The sequence below is a fragment of the Bos taurus genome, chromosome 4, assembly GCF_002263795.3.
Source record: "Bos taurus isolate L1 Dominette 01449 registration number 42190680 breed Hereford chromosome 4, ARS-UCD2.0, whole genome shotgun sequence".
Lineage (NCBI taxonomy): Eukaryota > Metazoa > Chordata > Mammalia > Artiodactyla > Bovidae > Bos > Bos taurus.
This window is the reverse complement of record NC_037331.1, coordinates 11,933,774-11,949,072: the sequence shown is the minus strand read 5'-3', so window position 1 is coordinate 11,949,072 and position 15,299 is coordinate 11,933,774. Positions and strand designations below refer to the sequence as shown.

The following is a 15,299-nucleotide window of genomic DNA, read 5'->3' as shown; positions in this document are numbered from 1 at the left end:
TCTTAATAGAACTGTTCAACTTCAGCTTCTTCAGCGTTACTGGTTGGGGCATAGACTTGGATTACTGTGATATTGAATGGTTTGCCTTGGAAATGAACAGAGATCATTCTGTCGTTTTTGAGATTGCATCCAAGTACTGCATTTCAGACTCTTTTGTTGACCATGATGGCCACTCCATTTCTTCTGAGGGATTCTTGCCCGCAGTAGTAGATATAATGGTCATCTGAGTTAAATTCACCCATTCCAGTCCATTTCAGTTCGCTGATTCCTAGAACGTCAACATTCACTCTTGCCATCTCTTGTTTGACCACTTCCAATTTGCCTTGATTCATGGACCTGACATTCCAGGTTCCTACACAATATTGCTCTTTACAGCATCGAACCTTGCTTCTATCACCAGTCACATCCACAGCTGGGTATTCTTTTTGCTTTGGCTCCATCCCTTCATTCTTTCTGGAGTTATTTTTCCACTGATCTCCAGTAGCATATTGGGCACCTACTGACCTGGGGAGTTTCTCTTTCAGTATCCTATCATTTTGCCTTTTCATACTGTTCATGGGGTTCTCAAGGCAAGAATATTGAAGTGGCTTGCCATTCCCTTCTCCAGTGGACCATATTCTGTCAGATCTCTCCACCATGACCCGCCCATGTTGGGTTGCCCCACGGGCATGGCTTAGTTTCACTGAGTTAGACAAGGCTGTGGTCCTAGTGTGATTAGATTGAGTAGTTTTCTGTGAGTATGGTTTCAGTGTGTTTGCCCTCTGATGCCCTCTTGCAATACCTACCATCTTACTTGGGTTTCTCTTACCTTGGGCATGGAGTATCTCTTCACGGCTGCTCCAGCAAAGCACAGCCATTGCTCCTTATCTTGGATGAGGGGTATCTCCTCACCTCCGCCCTTTCTGACCTTCAACATGGGATAGCTCCTCTAGGCCCTCCTGTGCCCGCGCAGCCACGGCTCCTTGGACATGGGGTGGTCACCCCTTGGCAAACATTCTGCACTGTCATCTTAAGGAGTCTACTTCCTCGGGAATGGCGGGGTTTTAGAAAAGGCAGAGGAACCAGAGATCAAATTGCCAACATCTGCTGGATCATGGAAAAAGCAAGAGAGTTCCAGAAAAGCATCTATTTCTGCTTTATTGACTATGCCAAAGCCTTTGACTGTGTGGATCACAATAAACTGTGGAAAATTCTGAAAGAGATGGGAATACCAGACCACCTGATCTGCCTCTCGAGAAATTTGTATGCAGGTCAGGAAGCAACAGTTAGAACTGGACGTGGAACAACAGACTGGTTCCAAATAGGAGGAGTTCGTCAAGGCTGTATATTGTCACCCTGTTTATTTAACTTATATGCAGAGTACATCATGAGAAACGCTGGACTCAAAGAAACACAAGCTGGAATCAAGATTGCTGGGAGAAATCTCAATAACCTCAGATATGCAGATGACACCACCCTTATGGCAGAAAGTGAAGAGGAATTAAAAAGCCTCTTGATGAAAGTGAAAGTGGAGAGTGAAAAAGTTGGCTTAAAGCTCAACATTCAGAAAACGAATATCATGGCATCTGGTCCCATCACTTCATGGGAAATAGATGGGGAAACAGTGGAAACAGTGTCAGACTTTATTTTTCTGGGCTCCAAAATCACTACAGATGGTGACTGCTGCCATGAAATTAAAAGACGCTTACTCCTTGGAAGGAAAGTTATGACCAACCTAGATAGCATATTCAAAAGCAGAGACATTACTTTGGCAACAAAGGTTCGTCTAGTCAAGGCTATGGTTTTTCCTGTGGTCATGTATGGATGTGAGAGTTGGACTGTGAAGAAGGCTGAGCGCCGAAGAATTGATGTTTTTGAACTGTGGTGTTGGAGAAGACTCTTGAGAGTCCCTTGGACTGCAAGGAGATCCAACCAATCCATTCTGAAGGAGCTCAGCCCTGGGATTTCTTTGAAAGGAATGATGCTAAAGCTGAAACTCCAGTACTCTGGCCACCTCATGCAAAGAGTTGACTCATTGGAAAAGACTCTGATGCTGGGAGGGATTGGGGGCAAGAGGAGAAGGGGACGACAGAGGATGAGATGGCTGGATGGCATCACTGACTCGATGGACGTGAGTCTCCGTGAACTCTGGGAATTGGTGATGGACAGGGAGGCCTGGCGTGCTGCGATTCATGGGGTCGCAAAGAGTCAGTCACGACTGAGCGACTGATCTGATCTGATCTGATCTGAAGACTGGTCTGGCTGGAACTCATATTAAGAGATAAACATGGAGAACTTTCACCATCAGCTAAGTTCTGGTTTATTATTTTGGCAGTGGAGATTAAAAAATTTAAATAATCCATCTGTGGTAGCTTCAGAATTAAGAAAAAATTATTAATACTTTTATGATCCTTTTAAGCAATTTTCATTATTAAAAAATTCTCTCAAGGGACTTCCTTGGTGGTCCAGTGCTTAGGAATCCGTGAGCCAATTCAAGGGACTTGGGTTCAACACCTGGTCTGGGAAGATTTTGCATGCCGTGGAGCAACTAAGCCTGTGTGCCCCGACTACTGAGTCTGGGAGGCACAGTAAGAGAAGCCAACCATAATGAGAAGTCCACACACTGCAGGGAGAGTAGTCCCCACTCACCACAGCTAGAGAAAAGCCCCAGTGAAGCACTGAAGACGCAGCATAGCCAAAAAGAAAGAAAATTAAAAAACAATTCTATCAAATATCTTCTATGGAATAGGACCACTAGGTATTAGGGCGTGCATGCTAAGTCACTTCAGTCTTGTCCAACTCTTTGTGACCCTATGGACTGCAGCCCACCAGGAGCCTCTGTCCATGGGATTCTCCAAGCAAGAATGGGTTGCCATACCCTCCTCCAGGGGATCTCCCTGCACCTCCAGGGATCGAACCTGGACCCCCTGCATTGGTCAGTGGATACTTCACCACCAGTGTCACCTGGGAAGCCCAGGTATTAGTGAAGTAAATGATAATACAATCAGCTGAATTTTAAAATATGATTACTTTTAAGGATGAAGATTTTGCCTGCACATGACAATCACTTCCAGGCAAGCATTTCCTTTTAAAATGTTGATCTACTTCATTTTTATACTTTAGAATGGTATTTTAAAGTGTTTCACAAATAATTTTGTATAAAATTTTGTATAAAAATATATATTTTGTATAAAAAGTGAGAGTTTTAAAATTTGGATCCATTTTGTCTTTCTTCTTGAATGGCTGTTGCTAAAACTTCTAAAATATGTTGAAAAAAAGTGGCAGGGAATGGATACCCTTGTCTTGTTCCTGGTCTTAGAGGGAATGCTTTCAGCTTTTCACCACTGAGAATGATGCTAGCTTTGGGTTTGTTGTATATGGTTTTTATTATATTAAGTTCCCTTTATGCCCACTTTCTGGAGAGTTTTTATCATGAGTATTGAGTTTTGTCAAAGTTTTTTCTGCATCTATTGAGATGATCATATGGTTTTTATTCTTCAACTTGTTAATATGGTGTATCACACTGATTGATTTGCAGATATTGAAGAATCCTTGCATTCCTGGGGTAAATCCTACTTGATCATGGTGTATGTTCCTTTTAATGTGTTGGTGGATTTGGCTTGCTAGGATTTCGTTGAGGATTTTTGTCTATATGTTGATCAGTGATACTGGCCTGTAATTTTCTTTCTTTGGTGGTATCTTTGTTAAGTTTTGGTATCAGGGTGTTAATGCTTTTCTAAATGTTTCATACAATTCACCTGTGAAGCCATCTGGTCCTGGACTTTTGTTTGGAAGTATTTTTAATCACAGAAATTTAAATCTTATTTCTTAATCTATTAGATAATTTATACCTCATAATATATTCAACTCTACTCTTAGAAAATAGTCTCTTATACTACCTTATCAATCTAACTTTTAAGCAAGTTTTATCATTCTAATGTGTAGCATATAAGACACTAGAAGTGACTTCACTAAAATATCAGAATGGATTTAAAGATGCTTTTCAAGCATGAGTATTTAGAATTTTTGGTGTCAAAATCAATTCTGGAGGTAACTATCCAAGTTGTTTTAATCAAGAGAAGCTGTTGAGTCCCGTTTTGTAGGTCAAAATGACAGTGTATTAATGATTTAATACTGCTCAACAAAAAAAATTCCAATTTGGCTCTCAGGCTTACTAGATTTTCCTTCCCATTTTTATCCATCTGAAGCAGAAGAGGCATTCTCCTAGAAGTTGTATGTTCCTTGACAAACTGTCTTTTATTAAGTCTGTTTTATGAAGGTTCTACCCTAGGTCCTATGGTCTATTTCATAGGCTTAATAGTTTACACATGTATTAAATATTTTTTACAATCTAGTTAAAAATATAATAATCAAACATATATATGTTATTGTTAAAGTTAATTTTACAATGCTTAAAAGCCTTCTAACATTTGAAATAATATTCACCCATTTAAAAAATTTTAACTGGCAACTTGTCTTACAATGGAATGGTAGGATAGAAATGTTGTTTTATACCAGCACCTAGAGTAATAGGATTCATTTCATAGGTACAGTGAATGGTTTTATGTGAAGGCTCTGAATTTTTTTAATAATTTATTTTTTTATTGAATGATAATAGCTTTACCGAATTTTGTTTTCTGTCAAACCTTAACATGAATCAGCCACAGGCATACATATATCCCCTCCTTTTGAATCTTCCTCCCATCCTACCCCTCTAGGTTGACACAGAGCTCCTGTTTGAGTTTCCTGAGCCACACAGCAAATTTCCATTGGCTATCTATTTTACATATGATAATGTAAGTTTCCATGTTACTCTTTCCATACATCTCACCCTCTCCTCCCCTCTCCCCACGTCCATAAGTCTATTCTCTATGTCTGTTTCTCCATTGCTGTTCTGTAAATAAATTCTTCAGTACCATTTTTCTAGATTCCGTATATATGCATTAGAATACGATATTTCTCTTTCTGGCTTACTTCACTCTGTATAATAGGTTCTAGGTTCATCCACCTCATAAGAACTGACTCAAATGCGTTCCTTTTTATGGCTAATACTCCATTGTGTATATGTACCAGGACTTCTTTATCCATTCAACTGTTGATGGACATCTACATTGCTTCCATGTTCTATTGTCAATAGTGCTGCAGTGAACAATGGGATACATGAGTCTTTTAAATTTTTGGTTTCTTCAGGGCATATGCCTAAGAGTGGGATGGGTCATATGGTGGTTTTATTCCTAGCTTTTAAAGGAATCTCCATACCATCTTCAATAGTGGCTATATCAATTTATATTCCCACCAACAGTGCAAGAGCAGTCCCTTTTCCCCACACCCTCTCCAGCATTTATTGCTTGTTGACTTTTTGATGATGGCCATTCTAACTGGTGTGAGGTGATATCTCATTGTAGTTTTGATTTGCATTTCTCTAATGAGTGATGTTGAGTGTCTTTTCATGTGTTTGTTAACCACCTGTATGTCTTCTTTGGAGAAATGTGTTTGTTTTTCTGGTATTGAGTTCTATGAGCTGCTTGTATATTTTGGAAATTAATCCTGTGTCAGTTGTTTCATTTGGTATCATTTTCTCCCATTCTGAGGGTTGTCTTTTCACCTCACTTATAGCTTCCTTTTCTGTGCAAAAGCTTTTAAGTTTAACCAGGTCCCACTTGTTTACTTTTGTTTCTATTTCTTTTACTCTAGGAGATGGGTCATAGAGGATCGTGCTTTATGTTGAGTGTTCTGCCTATGTTTTCCTCTAAGAATTTTACAGTTTCTGGTCTTACATTTAGGTCTTTAATCCATTTTGAGTTTATCTTTGTGTTTGGTGTTAGAAAGTGTTCAAATTTTTTTTACATGTAGCTGTCCAGTTTTCCAGCACCATTTATTGAAGAGGCTTTCTCTGCCCCATTGTATATTCTTGCCTTCTTTGTAAGAAATAAGGTGCCCATAGGTGCATGAGTTTATTTCTTGGCTTTCTATCTTGTTCCATTGTTCTATGTTTCTGTTTCTGTGCCAGTACCATACTGTGTTCATGACTGTAGCTTTGTAGTGTGATCTAAAGTCAGGAAGCTTGATTCCTCCAGTTCCATTCTTCTTTCTGAAGACTGCTTTGGCTATTCGAGGTCTTTTGTGTTCCCGTATGAATTGTTAACTTTTTTGTTCTAGTTCTGTGAAAAATGTCATTGGTAGTCTGATAGGCATCACATTGAATCTGCAGATTGCATTTGGTAGTATAATCATTTTCACAATATTGATTCTTACTACCCAGGAACATGGGTTATCTCTCCATCTGTTTATGTTGTCTTTGATTTCTTTCATTCATGTCTTATAATTTTCTGTGTACAGTTTTTTCTCCTTAGGTAAGTTTATCCCTAGATATTTCTTTTTGTTGCAATGGTGAATGGGATTGATTCCTTAATTTCTCTGATTTTTCATTGTTAGTATATAGAAATGCAAGTGATTTCTGTGTATTGATTTTGTATCCTGAAACTTTTCTAAATTCACTGATTAGCTCTAGTAATTTTCTGATACTGTCTTTCAGGCTTTCTATGTACAGAATCATGTCATCTGTAAACAGTGAGAGCTGTACTTCTTTTCCAATCTGGATTCCTCTTTTCTTCCCTGACTGCTTTAACTAGGACTTTCAGAACGATGTTGAATAATAGTGGGGAAGGTGGACACCCTTGTCTTGTTCCTGATCTTAGGGAAAATGCTTTCAGTTTTTCACCATTGAGAATAATGTTTGCTGTAGGCTTATCACATATGGTCTTTACTATGTTGAGGTAGGGTCCTTCTATGCCCATGTTTTGAAGAGCTTTAATCATAAATGGGTGCTGAATTTTGTCAAAGGCTTTTTCTGCATATATTGAGATTATCACATGGTTTTTATCTTTCAATTTGTTAATATGGTGTATCACAAGGCTCTGAATTTACAAATGGGAAGGTTTGACAAAGGCAACAGGGGAAGACTTGGGTAGACTGAGTAAGACAAGTGCCTTCTGAGGCCAGAGGACAGATTTTTCAATGTGATGTAATTTATAGAAACTCTGAGTTTCAGAGAACCTGTGATTTTCTTTAAATTTTAGCATATCTAAATATTCTGTTAAACATCTTTCTCTGAAGAATGGTATGAATGAGTAATGCAGATAATCATTATGTGAGTCAATGCAGAAAAAAATATTAAAACATACCATACATAGATGCTAACATTGTGGCAAATTAGAGCACAACAACCTCTTATCTATAAAGACTCATTAAAAAAATCAAATACAAATAGAATATTTTAATTACAAATGTAATATTATTTTAATTTTTATCTGTCACTGTGTTATTTTATATCTACATTAAATGAAAACTTGTGAAGAAGAAATACGGCTCACCAGTTAAGTTTTAGGCTTGAGTTCAAATAGGGAAGAAAACTTATATTCACTTGGGTATCACTATTAGAAGATATAAATGCTTCTAAAAAACAAATACTGGTCATCTTTTTTTTTCAGTTGTTTCATCAGGAAGAATCTTTCTCAGGTGATAAAACTTACAAGCTAAATTAAAATGCACTCTACTCATTGGCAAGCCACACTAGCAAGAATAATGTGATCAGAGGACTTGGAAGTTTTTGATTTATAACTATACTATTCTCTACTTATAAGCCTAAGCAGAGCAATGAATCATTACAATTGTCTATCTGGGAAATGTCAAAAGACTAAGTAAGGGCAGAAGAAGAGAGAAAAAGAAAGAGCACACATCTGTTTGAAAGGCACTCCTCAATTAATGGAAATATATCACTAGCACATAAATCCAGTGCTAAAGAAATACTCCAATTTTTTAAATCTTCAAGTAACATTACTAATAAAACAATGTTTTAACTCATGAGCAGAAAGGACAGATTATCCTCTAAAGCACTGATAACTAAATTATTCTTTAACTATTACTGTGACTTACCCATATATGCTGAGGTTAAAAAAGTAAATTTAAACTGAGGAAATGAATTAGACATTTGAACCAATCATTAATGGATCCAGCTTTTAAAAAAAACCACATAGTTTAATTGATACTTTACAATACAAAAATAAGCATCCACAGAATGTTTATTTACTGTTTAAATTATTCCATATTTTCATATACCATGAACAAAAAATATTTTACCCCATACACAGTAACAGCAAACAAGTGCAATTTTTAAAACATTAAAATCTGTAATCAAATCTGTACAACAGATAAATAAATTTATACCTCTACCAGTTAAGCCTATAACAGAACCAAAAACAAACACTGCCCAAGGTGACCAGTTTACTTAAAATTCTACTTATACATCTCAAACATACCTTGAATCTTTACTACACTGCACACATTTAGATTGATAAATATATATATTTTTTTAAAATAGGAGGGAGTAATAGGAAATACCAAAATGGTTATAAAGAGCTTCCAAACATTGGAAATAATATACAAAAACTAATTAGATCGGGGAAAGCGTATGTGATGAATCCACAGGGTAACTGGTATTACACTGGTGTAGCTCAAGGAAAGGAAACAGGTAAATGTTTGGACTGGAAAGAAAATTTGGCCTTTTTATAAAAAGCTACAATAGCATCAATGACAAAACCCTGTCATGGAGCATAGAACAACTCTGGGACAAAGTATACAAAGATTTTAGGCTTATATACCTGAAAACCACCGTTAGGAAGAAAAATCATATCAGGGAACATAATATCAGAACATGAACAATAAAAGACATACCGTTTGTCATTCCACATCATTGCACATATAAGGAAACAACACTGCAATCTTTCTTGAGTAAGAAAGTTTTTGATGAAGTAGGAAGTTCCATGATGAATACAGGTGCATACAATTTTTATTACCATAAATTTAGTAAATATCAAAACACTCAGTGGTGTTACTAAGCTAATTAAATTATCTGTATTTTTTACTGGAAAGGTAATTATTTCCCTGCCTTCATATGTTAACTTAAAATCACTTATAAATGGAAATGTAGATCCAGTAGAAAAGACTTTTCACATGCAATCCTATATGATGCACTCTGCTTCAATTTTTTTCAGTAATTCACATTGTATATGTACATTTCCAAAATATACAACCACACATGTTCAACAGATGTCACTGAGCTATCTTCTTGCCACACACATTTTTATTTACATATACATTTACAATACATCTCCAGATAGATGCTGTTCTCCTTTAGGTAGGTTCAAAGTTAACCTGAAGAGTTTTAAGTTTTTAGAATCCTAATGTCTTGATTTATCTTGAATGGATGATAAGATGAGGAGTCCACAAAAAAATGCAGCTATACATGCCAATCTTTTCAACAGAGATGAGTTATCTTTAGGAATAATAATCTGTGCAAGATCATTAGTGATCTGAGAAATTTCATGTGCCACACAAACAAATATGAAAGTGCTGACAATAATGTTGAGCATAGGATTTCCAGGTATGAGGACCAAGATACCCCTTGTGTCTGCTGCCAGCCATATGTGATACTGGCAAATAAACAGCTGGAAGGAAAAATATTTCAAGTTAGGTATTTTCAGAAAGTCCATAAATGTATTATAGGTTTTCCTAATTAAAACATATGATAGCATAATTGTTTCACTACTGGCCTTGAAAAGTCTATTGTCAAAATGCCTACACCACAAAGTGAACTACAGATTCAATGCAATACCTGTCAAGTTACCAATGCCATTTTTTTTGCAGATCTAGAACAACAACAACAAAAAATCTGAAAAATTATATGGAAACACAAAAAACCCCAAACAGACACAGTAATCTTAAGAAAAATGGAACTGGGGAATCAGGCTCCCTGATTCCAGACTATACTACAAAGATACAATAATCAAAACAGCATGACACTGGCACAAAAATAAAATGGCAGTGGCACAAAAATAAAATGGCAGTGGCACAAAAACAGAAGTATGCATCCGTGGGACAAGACAGAAAGCCCAGAGGCAAACCCACACCCACCGTCACCTAACCTATGACAGAGGAGGCAAGAACTCATGATGGGGAGAAGAAAGCCTCTTCAGTAAGTGGTGCTAGGAGATCTGGACAGCTCCATGTAAAAGGATGAAATTAGAACACAAAAATGAACTCAAAATGGATTAAAGGCCTAAATGTAAGACCAGACACTATAAAGTTCTTGTAGGAAAACACCACAAAAACACTTTGACATAAACCACAGCAAGATCTTTTTCAATCCACCTCCTATAGTAATGAAAATAGAAACAAAAATAAACAAATATGACCTAATTAAACTTAAAAGCTGTTGCACAGCAAAGGAAACCATAAACAAAATGAAAAGACAACCTACAGAACTGGAGAAAATATTTGCAAATGAAGCAACTGACGAGGGATTAATCTCCAAAATATACAAACAGCTCATGCAGCTCAGTATCAAAAAGCAACCCAATCAAAACATAGGCAGAAGATCTAAACAGACATTTCTCCAAAAAAGATATACAGCTGGCTAAAAAACACATGAAAAGATGTTCAACATCACTAATTATTAGAGAAATGCAAATCAAAACTACCATGAGGTATCACCTCACAACAGTCAGAATGGCCATCATCAAAAAAATCTATAAACAGTAAGTGCTGGAGAGAGTATGGAGAAAAGTGAGCTCCCCTACACTTGGTGGAAATGTGAACTGGGTACAGCCACTATGGAGGAAGCACGAAGGTTTCTTAAAAACTAAAATCAGAGCTGCCATATGATCCAGCAATCCCACTCCTGAGCATACATTCAGAGAAAACCACAATTTGAAAAGAGACATGCACGCCAATATTCAGCAGTATTTACAATAGCCAGGACATGGAAGCAACCGAAACGTCCAACAGAGGAATGGATACAGAAGATGTGGTACATATTTATAATGGAACATTACTCAGCCATATAAAAGAATGAAATAACACCATTTGCTGCAACATGGACGGACACAAGATGGATTGATACTGAGTGAAGAAAAAGGTCAAAGAACTTCATTATGTATAATGAACGTATATATAAAACGGAAACAGAGTTACAGATGTAGAAAACAAACTTGTGGTTACCAGCGGGTAAAGAGGGTGTAGGGATAAACTGGAAGACTGCGACTGACATATATACGCTACTCTATATAAAACAGAAAACAAATAACTACTATACCATGGAACTCTACTCAGCACTCTATCTGACCTATGTGGGAAAAGAATCTGCTCTAGAAGAGTGTATACCTGATTCATTTTGCTGTATACCTGAAACTAACACAACATGCTGTATACCTGAAACTAACACAACTGTATTCCAATACAATTAAAAAAAAATCCCACAAACAACTCAGTCAAAAATGGCAGAAGTTCTAATAGATGTTTCTCCAAAGAGGACATACAGAGGGCCAAAATGTACATGAGAAGATGTTGAACATCACTAATTACCAGAAAAATGCAAATCAAAACTACTCTAAGGCAGACCTGGGGAAAAGACTGGTGCTGAACGCATGGAGACAGCCTGAAGAGCTGGAGTGTGGTGTGGCTGCAACGGTTGGCATCTGCAGAAGCGTGGGCTTGCCATAGACACGAAGGGCCATTGTTGAGTGGTGTGTGAAGGGTGGGCCTCCACAGCAGCCTCTTGCTCCATGTGCAGGCCCATGCCTTGCCTCCTCCGCCTCCAGGAGAGTGCGCCCCAGCTGCCACTGCTTCAGGAGACTCTGGTGTCAACCACCACCTCGGCAGGCCCCAGGAGCAGATGCCAGTGGGTTGCCCATATGCAGAAGCGGGGCTGAAACCACAGCTGAGCCCCAGGGGCCAAGCAACTTAGGAAGCAGGACTGAATTCTCTCCCCATGGCTGTGTGAGCCATGGAACACCTCCACTGGCAGCTTTGTAATTCAGCACCTGTGGGACATACAAATAGACAACAGGTGCTTCTGCCGCTGGGAGGGCTCTGACCTCAGCAGCTGTGGGCTCTGTGGGTACACGCGCATGAGGGCTGGGCTAGGCCAGGGTATGAGATGTCTCCACAGCTCCCCCTGGATTCAGAGGCGTGAGTACTGCGGTCCTGGGACCTGACTGGACCCAGATCCTGCACTGGTGGCCTTGTGCAGACAACACCCCAGGGACACCAGGGCCATGGCTGGCATTCCCATTACTGAGGCAGAGCCAAGGACAGTGCCAACAACAACGCATTCTGTGAACCCTGACAAGTGAAAGGTGACACGACAGAGCACACTCACTGGTGAACAGCTCCTGCAAGGAAAACTCAGTGGCTCCTCTCCCAGCGGGAGAGCTCCAATCCCACCTGCCTCACACTGTAGCTCTGAAATGCAGCTCAGAAAAGCATCTGGGCGCCTCTACACCAACAACTAGGGAGCAGACCCTGCCCCTGATAGGGCAGTGACAACTACAGAGCCAGGAGGAGGCCCAGGTCAATATCCAGTGCAGGCTCTGGCCATCACGAGTCACACCTCCTATCAGAAGGATAACGACCAGTATAAATGAGCAAAGAGGTGGCAGGCTCCATACTAAAAAGAGCACTTGCACCAAAAAATATTAAACCCACGCAGACTACACAGGGACGCACCTACAGAAAAATAGACCTCTAAGACCATAGAGGATGACTGTTCCTCCTAAACTTAGACAGCAAGAGAAATATGCAAAATGAAGAAGCAGAGGAACCACTCCCAATTAAAAGTATGAAAAGAATTCCCCTGAAAGAACAAGCAATAAAAGAGCCCTCTTCAGTCTAACAGAAACTGAGTTTAAAAAGGAGACAGTGAAAATACTGAAGGAATGAAGAGAGGTTATGGACAGAAATGCAAATTATTGTAAAAAGCGACTAGAAACTATGAGGAGGAGCCAAGAAAAATTAGAAAACTCATTTGCATAACTGCTGCAATGAAGAGCAGAATGGATAATGCAGAAGAAAGAATAAGTGATCTAGAAGATAGAATAATGGAAATCACCCAATTAGAATAGTGGAGAGAAAGCCAAATGAAAAAAAAAAAATGAAAGCAATGTAACAGACTTATAGGATAAGATAAAGCATGCTGATCCACAAGTAGGGATCCCAGAAGGAGCAGAGAGAGAAAAGGGGATTGAAAATGTATTTGAAGAAATTATTGCTGAAAATTGCCCAAACCTAAAGAAGGAAGCAGAGATATCTCAGGTACAGGAAGTACACAGGGTCCCAAACAAGATGAACCCAAACAGACCTGTTTCAAGACATAATTAAAATGGCAAAAGTTAAAGAGAAGATTCTAAAGGCTTGTAACAGAAAAGCAGAGAGTTAATGACAAGGGAACCCCTATAAGGTTATCGGGTAATTTCTCTACAGAAATGCTGCAGGTTAGAAGGGAGTGGCAAGGTATATTAAAAGTCTTGTAAGGCAAAATCCTGTAATGTAGGATACTTTACCCAGCAAGATTATAATTTAGAATAAAAGGAGAGAGAAATAATTTCTCAGATAAGCAAAAACTAAAAAAATACAGCAACATTAAACCTATCCTAAAGGAAATATTGAAAGGTCGTCTCTAAATAGAAAAGAGGAATCTATAGGGAAGAAAAATATCACAATTGAAAAGTACATCTCTTAAATAAGCCAGTAGAAAGATTAAAAAAAATTTAAAAATTCTGTGAAAGCAATGATGACCACAATGGACAGCAACAGGCTGAACATGAAAATGTAAATAAGGACATCATAAAATGTGGGGGAGGAGAGTAAGAAAATATAGACTTTTTTTTTAGAAAGTGTGTGAGCCTATATGACTACCAGTCTAAACCAAATAGATATAGAAAGAAGTTAACATACTTGAAAACAGAGCAATAGCAAATCAAAACACAACAGATCATGAAAACCAAGAAGAGAACATAAGTATAATACAAAAGAAAACCATCAAACCACAAAAGGAAAAACAAAGAGAGACAAGAAATATAAAACCAACAAGAAGACAAGGTTTAAAATGGCAATAAATAACATATCTATCAATAATTACTTTAAATGTTAGTGGACTAAATGCTCCAATCAAAAGACACACAGTGGCAGACTGGATTAAAAAAACAAAAGCCTAAAATATGCTGCCTTCAGAAGACCCACTTTAGGGCAAAGGACACTTAAAGATTAAAAGGGAGGGGATGTAAAAAGATATTTCATGCAAACAGAAATGACTAGAGTCACAATACTCATATGAGAGAAGACAGACTTTAAAACAAAGGATATACAGAAAGATAAAGGAGGATACTGTATAATGATAAAAGGACCACTGCAAAGAGATGCTAACAAACATGAAGGGAGAAACTGACAGGAATACAATAATTAGAAGCCTTTAACACCCCAGGCACATCAATGGACAGATCTTTGAGAGAGAAAATCAATAAGGCAACAGAAATGCTAAATGATACAACAGAATAGTCCGACTTAAATGATACCTTCAGGACATTACACTCAAAAAAAAAAAAACAAAACAGAATACACATTCAAGTGTCCATATGATTCAATAATTCCACTTTGGCATATAGCTGGAGAAAATGATAATTCAAAAATATCTAGTCTTCTTTGCAGTACTATTTACAATCACCAAGACACAGAAGCAACCTAAATGTCCATGGGCGGGTGAAAGGATAAAGAAGATGGGGGGGGTGTGTGTGTGTATATGGAACATCAGGCATAAAAAAGAATGAAATAATGCCATTTGCAGCAACATAGACAGACCTAGAAAATACTAAGTGAAGTAAGCCAGACAAAGACAAGTATCATATGATACCACTTATATGTAGAATCTTACAAACAAAACAAAACGAATGAACTTAATTCCAAGAACTTAATTCACAGATATAGAAAACAAACTTATGGTTAGTTACCAATGGGAAAATGGGGAGGTGATAAATTAGCAGGTTGGGATTAACACACTATTATATGTAAAATAGATAGCCAACAAGAACCTAATAAATAGCACTGGAACTATACTCAATATCTTGTAATAACTTATAAGGGAAGAGAATCTGAAAAAGAATGTGTAATTGAATCACACAGAAGTCTTTCCCATTTTAAAGACAACTTAATACATATTATAACTCTAAAATGTATCTTTTATGATTAAATGAATTCTACTATTTTAAAATGTTCTATTTCAATTATAAAACTCAGAATACACTGAATGTATTTCATACCTACTTTAAACTGATTTTGAGGATAAATTCATATTAGTTACTGCACACAAAATAATGAGTTTAAAAATTTTCCCCAAACTTTCAGTAAGAGTGAATTTTATTATGATAAGCATCAATAAACTAAATTCCAACAATATAATATTTAATTATGAATGAACAACAAATCAAAAT

The 15,299-nt window shown here is 37.6% G+C and overlaps 1 protein-coding gene across 6 annotated transcripts in view; it reads right to left on the bottom strand.

Annotated features, from left to right (window-relative positions):
* Window positions 1-8,042: 8,042 nt before the first annotated feature.
* The window catches only part of CASD1 (CAS1 domain containing 1), a 53,797-nt gene continuing 46,540 nt past the window's right edge, over window positions 8,043-15,299 (bottom strand). For all 6 annotated transcript variants that reach the window (XM_005205168.5, XM_010804013.4, XM_015468213.3 and 3 more), the window contains one exon: window positions 8,043-9,485. In XM_005205168.5, the coding sequence (XP_005205225.2) occupies window positions 9,219-9,485 (267 nt within the window). In that variant the 3' untranslated portion in view covers window positions 8,043-9,218. The remainder of the gene's footprint in view (window positions 9,486-15,299) is intronic.